This window comes from Acanthochromis polyacanthus, chromosome 3 (assembly GCF_021347895.1).
Source record: "Acanthochromis polyacanthus isolate Apoly-LR-REF ecotype Palm Island chromosome 3, KAUST_Apoly_ChrSc, whole genome shotgun sequence".
NCBI lineage: Eukaryota > Metazoa > Chordata > Actinopteri > Pomacentridae > Acanthochromis > Acanthochromis polyacanthus.
In genome coordinates, this window is record NC_067115.1 from 8,529,667 (window position 1) to 8,548,659 (window position 18,993).

Genomic DNA, 18,993 nt, shown 5'->3' on the forward strand with positions numbered 1-18,993 from the left:
CAGTATAACATTATTCACTTTACATAAAGTCAGCTCGTGTTCCAAACTCATAAAGAAAATGAGCTAAAGATGTAGATGTATAATTTGTGGTTATTTTCTTTTTTCATTTTTATGTAGCATTTTTCCCATATTTTTTTAAATATAGAAAAATATTTAAATTTTTTAAAAAGCTGCCTAAAAAAACTCAAGCTGTTGTGCAAAAAATTTATTTTTTTTCTAATTTACAGTGTCAGGTTTTTTTTAGCTTAATTGTACATTTATAGTAATTTATTTATGTTATGTTTATTTATTTATTTATCATTCACACAAAGGATGTTTTTCACTTTAGGTTAAGAAGCTGGATGATGAAATAGTTTGTAATATTTCTTTGGTCATTATCCGTTATTTTTTTTTCTACATTTTATTCTTCTTTATTTCACCTTTTTCTGATGTTTTAAATATATATATAAAAAATGTTGCGTTTTTGAAGTTATCTGCGTGATTCAAGTTGCAGTTTTAAACAGTGCTTCATGAAGTTATTCTGCTTTTTTTTCTTTCTTGTTTTTCTCAGTTCTCACTGTGTTCTTGCTTATTTTCAGATATTTTGTGATTTTTTTCCCCCCTCTTTTTTTTAAAGAATATTTATTTCCTTTTTATTTTACAGATTTTTCTCTGTATATTTTTGAAACACACCAAATTGGTTATTGTCGTTTTTGGCTCAGATTTTTATGTTTTTGAGTTCAAATTTATTTTTATTTTTTACCAATTTCTATTAGAGTTGAGGTGGATCATTCACATTGAGGATATTTTCACAATTTTCATAAAAACGCGTCAACTAATTCAGTTTTTCAACACTTTTTTTTTTTAAAATCAGGACCCCCCCTGTTAGAATTTGGTTGTATTTCTGCAGTCATTTATCAGTGCAGGTGCATCATTCACACGGAGGATGTTTTTCTCTGCAGCTCAGGGCTCCGGATGGTGAAATCGCTTGTAATTGTTGCTCTGTTGTTCTGTTGATACCCGGCAGGTGGCGCTGTTTACATAGACTTCATGCAGCCAGCGGTTTGGTCTGATTGATCCACATGTTTTACTGATCCTGATTCAACAAACTGCTGCAAATGTGTCGTTTTTTCACGTTGGCGGGCGTTTACAATGATGAGCGGTGTGTGAAAAGGCGCAGTGTGAAGAGAAACGAGCTGCCTCCTTTTTCGCTGTGACTTTTATTCCGACCCAGAGGAGCCGCTCTGAGCATGCGCGCTGCATCGGTTCTATGGGGACGGGGAGGACATCACGGAAAAAAAACGTAGCTGCAGCAGCACCACTAACCCCACGCCGAGATTTCTGCCTCTCCGCTGCGCCAAAACTGCGCGACGGACGCGGCCCACGACTATGCCCGGAGCGGCGGCGAGGAGCGGAGCGACCCCGACAGGCCTGGCCGAGGTCTGAGCCGTTCACCGGGAGGGGAAATACGTTTCTTCATATGGGAACAGCATGCGGGAAATGGTCGGAGGCTGCTGCGTGTGTTCAGACGAGCGAGGCTGGGCTGAGAACCCGCTGGTTTACTGTGATGGACATGGCTGCAGCGTCGCCGTTCACCAAGGTAACGTTAGCCGCCGTTAGCGGGTGATTGTTACCGGGGCGGCTGCGGTGGGCTGGAGGCGGCCGGCGGCGCTGCTTGGTCGGCAGGCTGCTCGGTAGGCTCGCCGCTGTCTACGTGCGTGTTTGTGTGTGTGTGTGTGGGAGGGGTAGGTAGGCGTGCTGTTTGTTGTTTCCTCTGCGCACACATGATTGAGGGCCACGCACGGTGACACGGAGCCCCGGATGGCGCCGGAGGCTCCGTGCGTCCGGTGCGTTGCGTCCGGCCCGGCCCGGTCCGATCCGATCCGCTCCGCCGCGCAAGAGGCGGCAGCCCGGTGAGGCCCGGTGGTGTGGACACGGTGTTACCTTCTGTGTCCAGCCGCTTTGTTGCTGTAGTTGAAAGCAGAGCAGTGAAGTCAGAAGATCACATTTCTGAAGGCAAAGCTGCAGCAGATTTCTTCCTGCACGCCGCTTTCATCCTCGTTTCTCTGAAATCAATGTCGTTCTGTTGCTGAAAGTCTCCGAAAGTGCTCTGAAATGTGATAAAGACAGATTAGTGGAGAGCTGACACTGCAGGTCCAACTGAGAGCTCGTTTTTTAAATTTAATCTTCATGTCAAAACGGATTAAAATGACCAGATGACAGCTGAGATGTTCCACTGAGGACAAGTGTGTAGAAATAAATTACATTATAAGAAATGAATAGACACCAAAAGAACCTGTGTAAAAGTCATTAAATTATTAGAACTACTGACACATCATTAGAGGGCTTTGCACAAATATAATTAAAAAAAAAACCTTGATACAACATAAGAAATGTGTATAAAATACATTAAATATTGGAAATAGCTACTGATAAGTGAACATGAGATGTGTGTAAAACCCATTAAATTAGAAAAAAAGCTTCAAATGATGACTGAAATATATTTAGAAAAACTTAATAAATGTGATATATATATATATATATATATATATATATATATATATATATGGAATAAAATTGGAAAAATTACTGTCGACCCAACGTCAGAGATGTATGTAAAATATATATTTTTTAAATATTTGTACAACATAAGAAATTGAAAAAAATAAAATGTAATAAATCTTTAAAAAGTACTGGCATCACAGAAAAAAATTTATAAAATGCATTAAATTCAGAAAAAAACAACTGCTGAATATCGCTATATTAAACATGTACAAAACAAATTAACTAAAAAATAACACTGACACAAACTAGGAAATGTGTAAAAACAACAGAATTTCAAAAACTACCAATAACTCAACATAAAAGGCGCGTGTAAAATACATTAAATTAGAAAAACAACTGGTAAACAGGTAAGAGGTGTGTGTAAAATGATTTAAAAAATTAGAAAAAAAATACAGACACAACTTAAGAAATGTGTTTCAAATACATCAAATTGACAAAAGTAGTGATACAACATAAGAGACGTGCGAAATATATTAAATAAAATAAACAACCACTGACCAGAAAACATAAAAGATTTGTGTAAATTACATAAAATTAGGAAAGCGACTGACAACACGAGAAAAAGTATTAAAAAATATATATATTAAACACGCAAAATCACTGACAACATAAAAAATGTTTGTAAAATACATAATTAAAAAAATACAACGCAACATAAAAAATGTGTAAAATTCATTAAATTAAAGACAATTGCTGATACCACATAAGAAATGTTTGAAAAATACATTAAATTAGCAAAATACTGACAACATAAGATGTGTGTAAAATGTATTAAATTATAGAAAAATTATTCACAAACTGACAACATGAGTAATGTGTGTAAAATAAAGTACATTTAAAAAAGCTACTGAATACCAACTTAAGAGATGTGTGTAATGTGTATTAAGTTATAGAAAAATTATTCACAATGCGATATAGAAGAAATGTGTATAATGCAGTGAACGATAAAACCTGACAACAACATGAGAAATGTGTGCAAAATATATTAACCCTCGTGTCGTCCTGCAGGTCAAAATTGACCCGGTTTAAAGTTTGAAAATGTGGAAAAAAGTTATATTCTAACAGTGAAACTTCTGTTGTCCACATTTTCAACATTTTCAGGGAAATCTTTGAACATTTTTTGGGGGAAAAAAAGACATGTTAAAAATGTTTCTTAAGAACAGTCACCAAAAAATCAACCAAAATCCGGCGAATTTCGCTGGACTTTGGTTGATTTTTTTATGAATGTTCTTAAAGAAAATATTAGAAGTTTTACTGCTATATATGTAATCACTTTAGATATTTTTAGGATTTTTTTGGAAGATTTTTTAGTCTTTTTTTTTTTGGAAAATATTTACAAGGATTTTCTTGCCAAATTTGGGGGATTTTTTAAAAAAAATAAAACTTTTAAGGGAAACTTAAGGAATTATTGGAATTTTCTTCCTGAAGGTTTTGCAAATTTTCAGAAATTTGGGGATTTTTTTGCAGAATTTTTGGATTTTTTTCAGATAAAGAAACAATATTTTTTGGTGCCTGTAAATGAGGACAAGAGGAGGGTTAAGTAAAAAAAACTGATAATACATGAGATATGTTAAAAGAACATTAAATTAGAAAAATAACTAACAACTTGAAAAATATGTGTAAAACGCATGAAATCGGGGAAAAAATACTGACAACACAACATAAGATAAGTGTCTCTTATATTGTCAGTATTTTTATTTTATTTTATTGAATGTATTTTACTCCAGTCTCTTATATTGTGTCAGTCGTTTTTGTAATTTGTTATATTTTACATACAACACAGCATATTTAATTTGAAATAAATACATTAATTTAGAAAAATGAATCGCTGTAGGTCTGTTGTCTCCGTGCCTGTGTTAACTACCAACCTGCATTGTGTGTTTTTGTGCGTCCCAGCATGCTACGGCATTGTCCAGGTGCCCACCGGCCCGTGGTTTTGTCGGAAGTGTGAGTCACAGGAGCGAGCGGCGCGAGTGGTGAGCCTGCCAACACAAACACAACACGACATGACACAACAACACAGATCCACCCACTGCTGCCTCACCTGCTGCGTGACGCTCACCTTCAGCTCTTCTCTGTCCTCCCTTAACCCCAGAGATGTGAGCTGTGTCCGCACAAAGATGGCGCCCTCAAGAGGACGGACAGCGGAGGTAAGTCTCACCCCTTGTCCGGCGTTTTTTTTCTCCCTCCTGCTTCGTTCGTGAAGAGCCTCACGGTGCTGTCGGTGCTGTTTTAAACCAGGCTGGGCCCATGTTGTTTGTGCGCTCTACATCCCCGAGGTGCAGTTCGCCAACGTCCTCACCATGGAGCCCATCATCCTGCAGTACGTCCCGCACGAGAGATACATCAAGGTACTGAAACATTTGCACTGCTGCCTAAAAACACCTGAAAGACCATTTTGGTGCTTCAAGCGTGCCTTGTGCTCTCTGGGATGTTTTCGGATGAATGTTGGTGGGTCAATATGTAATTGCGAGACTTTTTGTAACACAATTGACAGGTATCATAGTTGACATTTTTGCTGTTTTCGAGCCTAAAATCGACATAACCAAAATCCACATCCGCATTTTTAGAGAAATATTCTTCTAAAATGTTATAAATATAGTTGAGTAAAATTTAAATTAAAGTTATTTATAAAGATATTGTAGTATTTCTCTAGTATCTTCTTCTGGCCTATTCCACTCTATACTGACATGACACCCACAACTATGGTGTTCAGTACCGTCTGGTTATTTATTCATTTGTTTATTTTTTGGTTGTTTGGTTTTTCTGGGTTTTTTTGTATGTGTTTGTTTGTCTTATTGATGGGTAATTAATAGTCAGCACCTGATATCCTTCAGATGTACGTAATAGCACCGCTTGCTAGTCCCTGTCCCTGTCCGTCCTGTTTTGTCCTGTCCGCCCTTTGTTTCCCTGCACATCACCACTGAGGTGTAGCACTGCCCTCCCTGGCTCTTAACAGGGATTTGTAATAAAGAGTGTCAGCCTAGCTTTCAGGGAGGGCTGGTGATGGTCACATGCATGCACTAAATAATAAAATATTTGGCTGGAAGACTAAAATATGCATTAATCTCATAAAGTGTTGACACCCTTTCCGTGGAGTTAAACAATGAGAATAAATGCAGACCAAAAAAAAATATTGTAGTGAACCTGCTGATGTGCAATAAATCCACACTTGACATTATTTTAAATACCTCAGAAAGCCTTGGAGTCTTGTCAGTCTTTCCTTCAGGAGGAAATGACATCACATGGAGCAGGTCATGTGATCTGGAATCAACACTTCCTTGAGAGGTGTTTTTGTCGTAATGGGTAACTTAGTTGAAAGTGATACAATTTGTTGTTTTCCATATAACATTTGATATATTGGCAAAAAGAAATATCTGTCATGATTATCTCAACTTGATAAAAAGAACACGATCATTTTATTATTATTTAGCTAAATAGAAGGTGGTTGTTTTTAAATTCGGACGGTTATTTAGTTGACATTTTAGTGATATCCAGTCATTTTTTACTAATAAGTGATTGTTTCCATAATAAATAATTCTGGAATTTGTAAAGACGTGATCATAATGAACACAAAAACATAATTTTTTTTACTTTTAATAAAAATGTATGCTGGATATCGCCCATGGACTTCAAAAGTGTCTCAATTATATTTTGACCTTGGTGCTGAAATGTGGAAAAATTCTTCCCAAATCACTCGACACAACTCAAAGTATGTTGGAATCTTGGGCATCCAGTAATGTGACTGCATGCAGTTCAATCTTGTGCAGATTTTAAAGCAATGCAGAAATGTTACAAGTTCCTAAATGGATTGCCGTCGCAGCTTTTAGGGAAAAATGAACTGGGTGCTCATTCAGACAAGAAGCCGACATGTTCAGATGCCATCAGATTAGTGGAAAGGAGCGCGTGTTTGAAAGGGGAGAGCAGAACTAATCAGTTTCATCTCACTTTTAACACAACTCTGAGCTGCATTCAGTCACTTCAACAAGCACGCTCAAGATTACAAAGTACTTTGACTTGTGTAAAGCAATTTAGAGAAGATTTTTCCGACATTTCACCACAGATATCGTTCCAAAAATGTCCCAGTTTGCTGCCAATATCACAAAACACCGTTCTTATTTACTTTGCTCTGCAATTGATTGCAAACTGAAATGTCCATAACGTTTTGCTTCAGAAGGACAGAGTCTGTAACGGGTTAGGTTCATGACATTCATCTGAAGCAAATGTGATCCAGGTTTTGACGAAACTTAACAGGAGCTGAAGTTGTGTTTGTTGCCTCCAGCTGCTTAGGAGTCTTTCCTCTGAGTTTATTAATTACCTGCAGCAGGATCTGTATAAGCATTTACAAAGAGAGCGAAATGCTGCTTTTAGGGATGTGGAACGGTTGCAGTAACTTCATTATTTACTTACAATGATCAGTTATCTCTGACATGTAGACAGGATGTATCAGGATCTAACAGCAGGTCAGAGTTTATCAGAGTAAATCATTTGTTACAGAATTCTGTCACTTTAACAGATTGATGAAGCAGCAATGTTTCATAGAGAATGTCTGAAAAAAGGCTTCATGCTTACCTGTTTTTGGCCAGAGACCGATATTAACCAAACTGTGCATACTGAGAGTACATCTGCACAAGTCTTCTAAGTATCATACGTCACAAAGCGCAATGTTTACTCGCTCTTTTGTTTTCTTGGCGCAAAACTCCTTTTCTTTTTTCTGTAGAACAAAATTACAAAAAGTACAGAATCGCCTCACTTTCACAAAAGAGAGCAAAATATTTGGAGGCCTTATCTTGTAATTGTAACTTATTTATAATTAAAAGATCCCTATTTATGCAGAAAGATGAATAAACCATCAGTTTACTTTAGAGAACAGGGCCAATAGTGGAAATATAAGCTATATGTTGCCCTAGATGCTATGTGTATTTGTGTAAATTTTTAAAACTTAAAGATGCCAAATTAAATATCTTCCCTTTGTTTTCACCGTGCACCACTGGATTTAATGACGTCTGTCACTGAATTGCTTTGAAAATGGAGAAATCTTAAAAACCGTTTTTAACCGTTCCCATTCGTTTAGCGTTAGTCTGTTATGCTTTATCTCATAATTAAAAGAAAATTCTTTCACTAGCAGCATTAGAGATGAAAGCTGGTATCCTGTCATTTCTGTTTATGACTCCTAACTGTTAACAGCTACTTCAGCGTGCGCAATTTTCCAAAATGTAAACTAATGCAGGCTAAAAATGATTCATAGCTTACAGTGGATGCTTTTCTTGGATCCAGATCTTGTGATTAGTCTACAAAAAATGTTCTATTTTGTGAATGCAGAGTGATTCTTTACAAAGTCAGGTGTTCTGTGTAATTCTAATTTTGCACCAATATTGAAATCACACCAGCCCTCTTGCGGTGTCACATTTAACTCCAAAGTAGATACAGTAAAGCTTTCTAGATGGAAATTCTCCCCCTAAATAAGGACTAAAAATGAAAGCCTTTAAAAAACAAACAGAGAAGGGACTTTTCGGCATCAACAATTCCGCGCTGAAAGAAAAAGTACAGAAAACAAAACTGCGACTTCACCACCAACAGCTTCAAAAATTCATGATGCAATGCAGCTTGAAGACACGTGGGAAAGTGCACGAGTCAGGCTGCTTCCTTAACGGGAAAACCAGTTTTGCTTCACATCCCCGTTGCTCCCTCCACCTACACGTCCTGTACAAACCCAGAGCTGAATGTGGCAAGGTCACGCCTGCTCTCTGGAGGCTGCTGAAAGGCTTTCTGGGAAATGTGGGAGATTCGCAGATGAAGTACAAGTAGATGAGGCAGCAAAGAGGCACGTTTACCATCAGCATGGGCACAAAATACCCTTTGTGATGCACTGAGTGGTGCTGAGGTGATTAGTTAGAAGTCATCTATCCGGTGAAACGCCACGCAATCGCTGGTTGTAATAAAATGTTCTCGGTGTTTGGTGTGTTGATTGTTGAAGCCGACAAAGTGACAAGTGATTAATCCAAAAAATGATCTAGAATGAAAGCTATCATTAGTTTATGTGTGTCGTGTTTTAACCTGATTTCGTAAATGTAAAAGAAGAACAATAATCCAGGCTTAGCAGAGGCGTTTGGGGAGTCACTGTGTACAGTAAAGGCAATGAGAATTTAAAAAATGACAAAAATCTGCATTTTCCTGTTATTTCTGACCATTTATTGAACAAAAATGTCTGTTGGCCTTCAGTGAATACGCCTCTGTTTTTACTCTGAACCTCAAAACCTGCTGGACGGTTTAATGGGTATGTTATGTTTAAAAAAACACAATAGAATTACAGCATTGATCAGAGCAGAAAACTGTAAAAACTAAGCAAAACATCACAGTTTTCAACTCTCTACAGTCTTTGAACTGTTTATCTGTGATGTGACGTTCTTTCAGGTAAAATATAAAATCTAAGCTTAAAAACATGATATTTAATCAGACGTTTATTTTAATTTGTTTATTTTAAAGTATCAATTTAAAAAATTAACAAATTAAACATTTTCTTTAATCAGATTTTGTTTAAAAAAATAGAACGATGAGCAGTACCAACATTAATTTGTTAAATATTCAGGAACTTTTCTGTTGAACTGCAGGCTGTGTTTACACAGAAAAGTGTGGAAACAAATTAAAAATATAAATAGTACAAGATTTATGTAAACATACTGTTTTTTTCCATCATTGGCAACACCTGTGACTCTGGCTCAGAAATTTTAGCTTCCATTTTCTCTTCTTTTCACGATTTATTTATGATTTTAACTGTGTCCTTTTAACACTTGAGTTCTCTCTCCTCCTTCTTCATGGTTGTTCTGTTTCCACGGATGTACAGGACTTTACATTGCAGTGAAAAATGATCCCCCTGTGAGCAGAAATGTTACAGAAAATTCCCAGAATCTGCTTGGGGTTCAGAGGGTTAACAAAGCTGGTCAACAAAATAAAATATCAGTTTTTATTTTCAATCCTTATCACTTTAGCGGTGTGTAAAATCCCTTTGGAGGAACCAAAAATTCCTCCGTGTAGTAAAATTCCCAAGTTTGCGAGAGGGAAATATCTCCAGGTCTGTTTCTTCATGTGATCTCCACGTATGACGAATGAATCCCGGCTAATGACATGTTGACATGTGAAACAGTTTCACGCTGACTGATGAAACACAAAGATAACGGGACCTCACGCGGGGCCCAACAATGAAAAGCAGACCTCAGTGTGTACATAGTCACGCTTAGACGTGCAGAAATGCTTTGAAATGTTCCGCTAATGCCCTTTCTTTTTTCCAAAACACACCGCAGATTAGAGTCAAGCTTATCAGCTGTCGTGTGACCTTCATTCCCTTCCTTCTTGTCGACTTTTGATAGCCGACTGAAGAAGAATGTGGCATTAAAGCGAAGCACATTACAAAGAAATCAATATTAGATGCATGCGCTCATTGGGCCGACATGCCCCGTGTGTTCGTGCCTGCATATAAATGTACATGTGTGAGTGTTTGAGTGCCCGGTTTCATATTACTGTGTCAGCTACAGTAAATTGCATGCAGCTTTTCCCCTGTCGGAGCCATTCATCCAGATTTTTGCTGCCTGCATTCCAAGACAGCGTCACAATGGACAGTGAAAACTCGAGAAGCCACCCTTCCTCTTTTTTTTGCATGCTCGGTGTAGTTATGTCTCCGGCCTTTCATTACCTCCTCTGAGGGACACACAGAGCTGAGTGGGATGTTGGGGAGTAGAGGAAAAGGGAGAGAAAAGGCGAAACAGAGGGCCGAAGTGAGAAGGTAAAGAGCCTGCTGTTCCTTTGTCCAGCACCTGTTGCTAGGCCTCTCCTGCCCCCCACCAGCCTGCCTGCTCACTGGGGAAAAAGCTGAGGAAGGGTAAAAAAAAAAAACAACCCATTTTCTGCATACAGATGCATGTCAGTGAAGATCAATGTGAGCTTTTAGTGTAGCTTCACTGTGACAACATCCTCACACATCTGGTCAACAGTTTTCCTGCACAAAGCGGCTCGAGGAACTGTTTGAAAGCCTCATCTGTTGTCCCGACAAGCAAAAGCTTCCTTTACGGTGCAGCTGCACTCACATTAAAGAGCGCTTCGACTTTTCCTGTGCCGCCATCGCAACAGATGTTAAAACGATGCAGCACCTGTTGTTAATGATAATAATAATGACTGATGTGTTCCTGCGTCTCCTACCAGACGTGTTATATCTGCGAGGACCACGGCAGGGAGAGCAAGGCGGCCTGCGGAGCCTGCATGACCTGCAACCGACAAGGCTGCAGACAAGCTTTCCATGTCACCTGGTGAGTGTTAAACAGAGTGTACATGTGTGTGCTTGTTGTGGATCCACCTGCTGCTCACCCAGATTAATTACTTTCTCTGCAGCCAGTCTCACATTTTCGTTATTTGTCAGTGGGACCTGCTCTTCTGGTTTTTGTCTCGATTGCTTTTTTAAACAAGCAGACCTCAGAATGGGTGAAATTTAGACTTTAGTCTGCTAATTTGAGACAAAAGAAGCCTGAAATATATTCAGATTTCAGAGTGTGAGTCAGTTTTACTCATCAGTTATGTATTATGTCACCTACACATCTGAGATCAGTCAGAATAATCTTTTTTATAGCTCATCCTGTATGAACCACTCTATAAAACGGCAAAGCACAAGTGCTTATAGGAGATGTCATTGATAGTATAGTGACAATTTTAGAAGATTTTAATCATCATTAAACAAATTATTTGGTGTATTAATATTTTCATCTCTGCACATGTTAAACATGATGTATTTGAGAGTTACTAAGGAAGGACAGAGCGCCATGACCAAGATGTGAGATTGTTTCAAGAAGCAGTCTAACTTTAAATGCTTCATGTTGATTCACTCTTAAGAATATTTTTCTATTAAATCATTTTTCAACTATTTTACGGACAGATTTTTAAATGAGGCATGTAGAATAGTGATGTTGATGACACATGATGATTTTTAGCTCAGATTTGGTTACTCACGAGTAGTTCGAGGACAGTTGGAAAGTATAAAGTCTGGTGATTTTGCCTATTTTACAGTGTGTGGCTCTGATAGATGGTGTAGTTTTCTTAAAGGGTAACTTGTCTTTCAGGTTTACAGTTTCAAAAGGTGGGGGGGGACAGCTCTCTTTGCTAATAAATCAGAGAACGCTTAGGTTGGTTTTGTCTCTTCTGGTGGTACATCTTCCAGAGTACGACTGTGCTGCCATGGTCCAGCTGAAACTCTGCAGTGAACAAACCAGCTTTTTGTTCTGTGATAATGTGAAGTACTTGTTGCTTTTTCAGCATCAGCATCGTTGATTATGTCCACTTAGAACAACCTGTTACTGTCCACGGCTGGGGGTTTTAATCTCCTGTCTGCGCTGCGTTTCCCTTTCTTCTTCTTTTCGCTTTAATTTTGTCTCCATTACAACACAAAAGTTGACTTTAAATACTGTGATGTGCAGAGATCTGACATTTAATCCATCCGATCACACGATCAGTGACAAAAGCTCTCAGGTGACTTTGGCAACATCCAGGTGTTGCTGTCAGGTGTGTGTGTGTGTGTGTGTGTGTGTGTGTGTGTGTGTGTGTGTGTGTGTGTGTGTGTGTGTGTGTGTGTGTGTGTGTGTGTGTGTGTGTGTGTGTGTGTGTGTGTGTGTGTGTGTGTGTGTGTGTGATCTTTGCTCTCCTGTTTCTCCTCAGTGCTCAGATGGCCGGTCTCCTGTGTGAGGAGGAAGGCCCAGAAGCTGATAACGTGAAATATTGTGGCTACTGCAAGCATCACTACAACAAAATGGTAAAAAAAACAAAATCATGACAAATCTACCCTCATGTGTGTCCTGTGAATCCATGGTGGAGTTCACAGTTAACATCACTGGTTTAGCTGGCCAACAAACTGATTGTTTTTGTGCAGTTGTTTTGTATAAGTAACTAGTCCGACACTTTGTTTTCACGCTCTCTGATTAACCAAACTATTGCTAATGAAGCAGGGCTAGCTGTGTTCAGTCTAAACAAACAAGTCACACTGTTTGTGTGAACCAGCGAGCCTTAAGGTTTCATTTCCTGTTTTGGTTTTTGCAGCAGAAGAAGTTGCGCTCGAGTGAAAATACAAGCAGCTCCTTCAGTCACTCCAGGGGACGCTCCAGCTCGCCATCGCAGGAAAAACAGCATCACCACCACAGACAGAGGAAGGTAAGTACGAGTGTGGACACATTCATGGGTTGTGGTCCAGTAGTCCTTTATGCTTTGGAAACGATGAACGAAATGAACAGGAGGCATCTCTGAAAGATCGGAAAGGTGCTTTCTTTCTCAACAATTTTAGCGTAAGGTACACATCCTTTATGAAAGTCGTAGAAATAGTCGTCCAACAATTAATTGCTGCTGTAACATGCAAGACATTTTAGGAGTTAAGATGCATAGGTTCATAAATCAAATCAGAATCAGCATACAGTATTAATCATTAAGACTAGAACTAATGATTGTTTTCATGGGTTACCTCTTTGCTCTACCGTCGCATTTTTACTCACAGTACGCTCAATTTTCACGGCAATATAAAGTCCTGCTAGCCGAGCCGCGCTAGACCCATGTTCTGAAGACGCAAGGGTCTCGGCACGCTCGACAGGGAGGGAGGCGGCCTAAAAGGTTGTCTATTAAATCACTCTGCAGCAATTGGGTAGGTATACAACCAATCAACGCAACGAATAGGCTCCTAGAGCGCCAGAAATCAGAGGATGCGGTAGTTCAGTGAAGCCTTATTTATACAGTCAATGGGTGAAGCTCAAGTATATTACAGACATGTTAAGAGAAAGATTATTCAGAGTCGGTGCTAATGGAGCTCAACGACTGTTGTTTTGTTGTCGACCCTGGCAGAGAATTAAATTCGTTGCCGTGGGTTGTCTAGTGCGGCTAGGGTAGTTGTTTCCGGTTGTTTCTGTCAGAATCGTCGCGCCTCTGTCGTCACTTAGTTGCGCCCACCTTCTGACTCTACACTTCATGGTGATTCGTCCGGCCAGTTTTAGGAGCATCCAACCTCGAGCCTTATAGAGGGTAACTAGACCCACCCTGGCAGAGAATTAAATTCATTGCCGTGGGTTGTCTAGCGCGGCTAGGCTAAAGTCCTGCACCTTTACACAAACAGCCCAGTCATGACTAGAAGTAGAGAGAACTTGAAAATGTCTTATCTGCATGATAATACTGTTATAATGTCATAAATCATAAATATGGTTAAAGGTCTTTGATAATTAATGGTTATAAAAACTTGGACTCATTTTTCCCAAGTGTCTTACGGGAGTTTGTAGTACTAGAGAAAACATGATGACTCTACATACTATAGATGTACTTTACTTCTTGGATTATTAATTTGCTGCCATCGTTGTGTCGTATCTGCTCTGTGTAAACAATGCCTGCAGTTCATCCTAGTACTGCCAAAAAATATCTGAATTTTTGTCACATGACAGTTGGTCACAGGTGAGTCACATTTGGGATCACGGTTGCCTCAAAGAGTACGGATTTTTTGTTTGTTACAGAATCCAATAAATCCTAATTATGTTTATTTGTGATTTTTTTAATAAGACATGTAGAATAAATTGTTTTTGATGACATATCCTGATTTAAGCTTAGATTTTCTTTTTCCAGGAAAAGCCAAAGCCATTCATGATAAGTTTAAGGACTGTTGGATGAATGAAAACCTGATAATTCAATCTTCTTTTTGTTACAGTTTCTTGCTCTGACAAATTGTGTTATTTTTTTGGCCTTTTGTTGGCTTTATTTGAGAGTCAGACAGGAAACCAGGGAGAAGACATGCAGTAAAGGCCATTAGCTGGAATTGAACCCCGGCTGCTGTGTACATGGGTCGCTCACTCAACCAGTTATGCTATCTGGGTGCCCATATATTGTGTTATTTTGAACATTTAAAAAAACAAGCATAAAATTCAAACCCAATGGCAGGTTTTGGGGTTCATAGGGTATCAAAAAGTAGTTTTGCCATTCGTGTTAAAATAGCAAAATTGGCAGCAGTATTAAGAATTTTCAAACAATACCCAGCCTTTGTAGCTGTGTATACACACACATTGACATTTAACACCGGATCCATGTTCATTTGTTTGTTTTCAGAGCCATAAGGACAAAATCAGGCAAAAAGAGCGGCACAAGAAGTCTACTGACAGCCTGGGCTCCTCTGTGACGTCAAGCAGCATAGAAAAGGTAAAAATCCATGAAACCCACAGTGTGACTCAGCACATGCTGGCCGCTGTGGGATGGAAGTTAAAATACCCGATGCCATGCTACGTCAGTCACTGTTATGAAAGCGATCATTTTTGCCAAGTAATGTCAGGTTTGGCCATTTTGGTTTGGTTTTGCTGGGGCAGATTTCGTCCAGTCACCACAGCAGCAGCAAAGACAGCGAGGGAAAGTCCAAGAAGCTGAGCTCGCACAGTCACGGTCATCGAAGTAAGAAGACAGGAAGTACTGGCAAGAGCTGCTCCTCGTCCTCCTGCTCCTCCAGTCCCTTCAACACAGGTAGCATGAATTAAAGATTAACCCCTGAGTGTGATGTTCACGTGTTTCTGTGTTTGTGTTTGACTGCAGGAGGGATAGACCAATCACTGTGGCTGATATTTGGCCTTTTTCCAGTTAAAAATATTTTTCTCATCCGATTATTGATCCATTAAATGCTACTACTTCAGGTCTGATACAGCTGCCTCTCTCTCTCTGTCGTCACTCTGTGGTCTCAGAAATGTCTCTCAAGCAGCAACTGAACAAGAAACTCAAGCTGTTGCCACAAACCAGGAAACTAGCTTCTCTCTGTTGGCTAAGGCTCTTCTAATTATCTTTATCTGTATCTTTGATGCTAGCAGCCACAGATTAACCTGAAACAGAGTCTGGAAAATCATAGTTAGTAATACTTTATGATCTGCATCTTAGTGGACAATACAAGGGATACAACAGTAAAGGGTTAAGAAGATAGAGAAGATGTAACTGCAGAAGACAAACTGATCAATCTTACATAAATGAGGAGAATGTCCTAATTTAATAAGTTTGATTTGGTCTCCTTTATTAATGAGGAAGCGTAGTTATTAGTGATAGATTCTCTGCTATCACATGCTTATGAAACATTGCATTTATGTGGTCTAAAAATATCGGCCTTTCTTGTCTATCAAGAATCAGTGTTGGCTCTAACAATAAATCCATTTCACTCCATCCCTGGACTACAACTTTGTGTTTTTCCTGCAGGCGGTTCGCTGTCTTCTGCTCAGGATTTCCATCAATTTTCAGCTTCTTCCCGCCTCGAACGTGACCATGACCGTGGTGGCGACGACCACCACAGTGGAGAGGATCGCAAGGAGCGTCACCGGAGGCCGGCGGTCCACGAGGACGAGGAGGAGGAGGACGAGAAGGAGGAGGATAAAGACGAGGAGGACGACGAAGAGGAGGAGGAAGAGGACTGTAAATACCACAAACCGCCGGCGTTGACGCCCGCCGACGGACCACTAGCGGCATCGCAAAGTCACGACCGGTCCGATGGCAACTCCAGCCCCTTCGAGAACAAAGTCACCATCTCCACGTTCGGCTCCATCATGCGCATCACGTCGTCGTCGGGTCTCGGCAGCAGCAGCAAGATCCGGAAGATCTCGTCGTCGGGTGACTACAAGCCCTCCAAGTCTCTCTGCAAGCAGCTGAGCACGCCGCCCATCCTGGAGGAGGCAGACATGGAGGACAAGGCCACGCCCCCACCGCTGCCCAGAGAGAGACGTCACCGCGGCAACAAGAAGAGCCGCCACGGTCCAGGGCGTCCTAAGGGAAGCAAGAACCGTGAGAGGAGGGACGAGGAGCATCACCACCACCATCACCACACGACGGCGGCGCCTCCTCCTCCTCCTCCGTCTTTAACCTCCTCGCTGTACACGAGCCCGTCCTCCATCCCCCACCCCGCCTTCCCCTCCTCGCTGCCGCCCGCCGCTGCCGCCACCTCTTCCTCTTCCTTCTCCTCCTCCTCTGCCGGTAGTTTTTCGACGAGCCGCGGAAACTCGCTGCTCGGCTCTGGTGAGTGTGAGCGAAGATGTGTGTGTGGTAGCCCTCGAGCTTCCTGTGTGTGTTTGTGTGGTGGGAAACAAAGTGCGTCATTATCTGTCGGCACTTTGGTGTCGACTCTGAAGTGTTGAAATGTTTCCATGACACTCAGCAGCTTATCTGAACGTCAGAGTGTAGCAGAATTAAAGCAGAACAAATCGAGATCCTGCTTCACTGCACTGCATTTATAATCCACAATATTTTCTAAGTCTGTCTCTAAGTATTTAAGAGTTTGTCACAGTGTTTTTTGTGGGCAGTAATAGGTAAAATAAACCAAAATCTCACACAGATCTAGAGCTCAGCACTGCTTACATGGAGAACTGGAACAATTAGGTGATTTCTGCTCAACTTTTAAATTAATCGGCAATAATTTTGATAATCAGTTTGATATGAGTGATATTTTTTAAGAAAAATTGTTTGAAATGATTCAAACTTCTTAAACTATGACTTAGAATAAATCATATAAATAAATTTTAAAAAATCAGGTCAGAATTTTTTGATTTCACCTTCAACTGTCTGATTTGCCAGAAAATTGTGTTGCATAAAATCTGGATATTTATTAAAGCATTTTGAATTTTTTTTAACTTGATTTCAATAATAGATAAAATAAAACAAAAACTTTCTTAAAATCAATGATTCAGGCAGGATAAAATAAAACTTTTTTCCCCTTTGATATAATATAATTTAATCTCAAATCATAGCATTTTTCGACCAGTTGCTGGAAATGTTCATAGCAATAAATATGCTTCAAAATATTTGTAAAATTTTAGTTAGATGTATAAAATGCTGTTCAAGGTATTTACATTATTATTATTTGATAATAAAGATACATCTGGTCTCTTACAATAATAGATGAATGGAATATTATCTATTTTATTTACATATTTTATTTTATTGTATATTAAATATGTTTTTTTCACTGCTTATCAGCAATTTTTGAAAACAATCAGGTCCCTTATTTACATGAAAATTTTTACATATTTTACCGCATAAAATGTGGATGTTTATAAAGGTTTAAAAGTTTAGGTTGATATATGAAATACTCTGAGATACATTTTTTAAAATGCATGTTCTTTAATTTTTTACAATTACCTTCATACATATCCATAGTTTATGCTGTTTTATCTTTTTCTTTTTAATCTTAGACCCATTTTCCGCATTTTATTTTATTTTTTATTTTTTGCTCATCAAAATTTGAGGCTATTTGAACAACAATTTGTAATGAACTACTAAAGATGAAATCCTGACATTTTCACTGTCAATGTAATGCTTTCTCATCATTTTATTAATTCAGAATCCACAATATTGGACAAATAAATCAAATACTCTGTGATTATGGTTGAGTTGGAATAATAAAAATAAATGAAGCCATCGTGAAAAGTCTGATCTTTGAGCTCACTTTAGCAAAAACAATAATCATGCAGAAGTCAAGAAGATTAAAATCTTGAATATTTGAGTTTTGATTTAATCTGTGTGAGGCAGAAATGTTATCTGAGTTTTTTCTTATGTGTAGAGTAGATTTCCTGCCCTACCGTTCCACTTGATTCCTTCATGTCCATGTTCTGACCTCTGTCTGACTGTATTTCTGTCTTTTCTCTCTCAGGTATCTACTCCAGTCTCAAGGACCCTCTCACGCTGGGCGGAGGCGTCTGCAGTACCCCTCTGTCTCTGGGTGGAGGAGTCTGCAGCACCTCCTTGTCCCTGGGAGGGAGCATGTGTAGCACCCCGCTCTCCTCAGGACTCCTTCCATCCCACGTCTCCTCGCTGTCGCTTCCCTCGATCAACACTGTCTCCAACACACAGGTACTTCAGACAGAGGGAGTGTTTAGGCTGCATTAAGATTGTAGCAGCCATAACTTTCTATACCCTTTTGATGCTCTGGAAGATTTTGTGACTTTCTTAAAACTCTTTGGACACCCAAAACCTGCAACTGGATTTAAAAAGCAGGTTGTCTTTTTTTTTTTTTTAAGCCACATTACAGCATATGTCAGAGCCTGAAACTGAAAAAAATGAAAATTTGTCAGATTTTCAACCTTCCGACAGTCCTTGAACTTTTCATGTGCGTATTCCAGTTTCATCAGGAAAACTCTCATCCTTGATGCAACATGAAGCCACTAGTGACTCAGAACACCGAAAAAATATAAAAAAAACCTAACAGTATCCTTGAACTACTCATCTGTGAAAAAACATCCAAACCCAAGCTTGAAATCATGATATTCCATTCAAATCTGTTTATTCTGCATGTAGCTATACAAAGTTAAATGAAAAGAACCTTCTAACAAGATTTTGTAAAAAAAAAAAAAAATACAAAAAAGGAAAGAGAATTCCGCCCTTCTCAGCACAACCATGAAGCCATTAGTGACCCATTTGTGACCAACAGTAAAATGA

General features: G+C 39.3%; 1 protein-coding gene across 1 annotated transcript in view; it reads left to right on the forward strand.

Annotated features, from left to right (window-relative positions):
* Positions 1–1,026: 1,026 nt before the first annotated feature.
* Positions 1,027–18,993, forward strand: part of LOC110950652 (protein AF-17) — a 38,408-nt gene continuing 20,441 nt past the window's right edge. Inside the window, exons 1-11 of the mRNA XM_022193365.2 lie at positions 1,027–1,579; positions 4,441–4,520; positions 4,640–4,694; positions 4,786–4,895; positions 10,741–10,844; positions 12,241–12,334; positions 12,619–12,729; positions 14,650–14,739; positions 14,904–15,054; positions 15,769–16,578; positions 18,209–18,408. Of these exons, the coding sequence (XP_022049057.1) occupies positions 1,471–1,579; positions 4,441–4,520; positions 4,640–4,694; positions 4,786–4,895; positions 10,741–10,844; positions 12,241–12,334; positions 12,619–12,729; positions 14,650–14,739; positions 14,904–15,054; positions 15,769–16,578; positions 18,209–18,408 (1,914 nt within the window). The 5' untranslated portion in view covers positions 1,027–1,470. The remainder of the gene's footprint in view (positions 1,580–4,440; positions 4,521–4,639; positions 4,695–4,785; positions 4,896–10,740; positions 10,845–12,240; positions 12,335–12,618; positions 12,730–14,649; positions 14,740–14,903; positions 15,055–15,768; positions 16,579–18,208; positions 18,409–18,993) is intronic.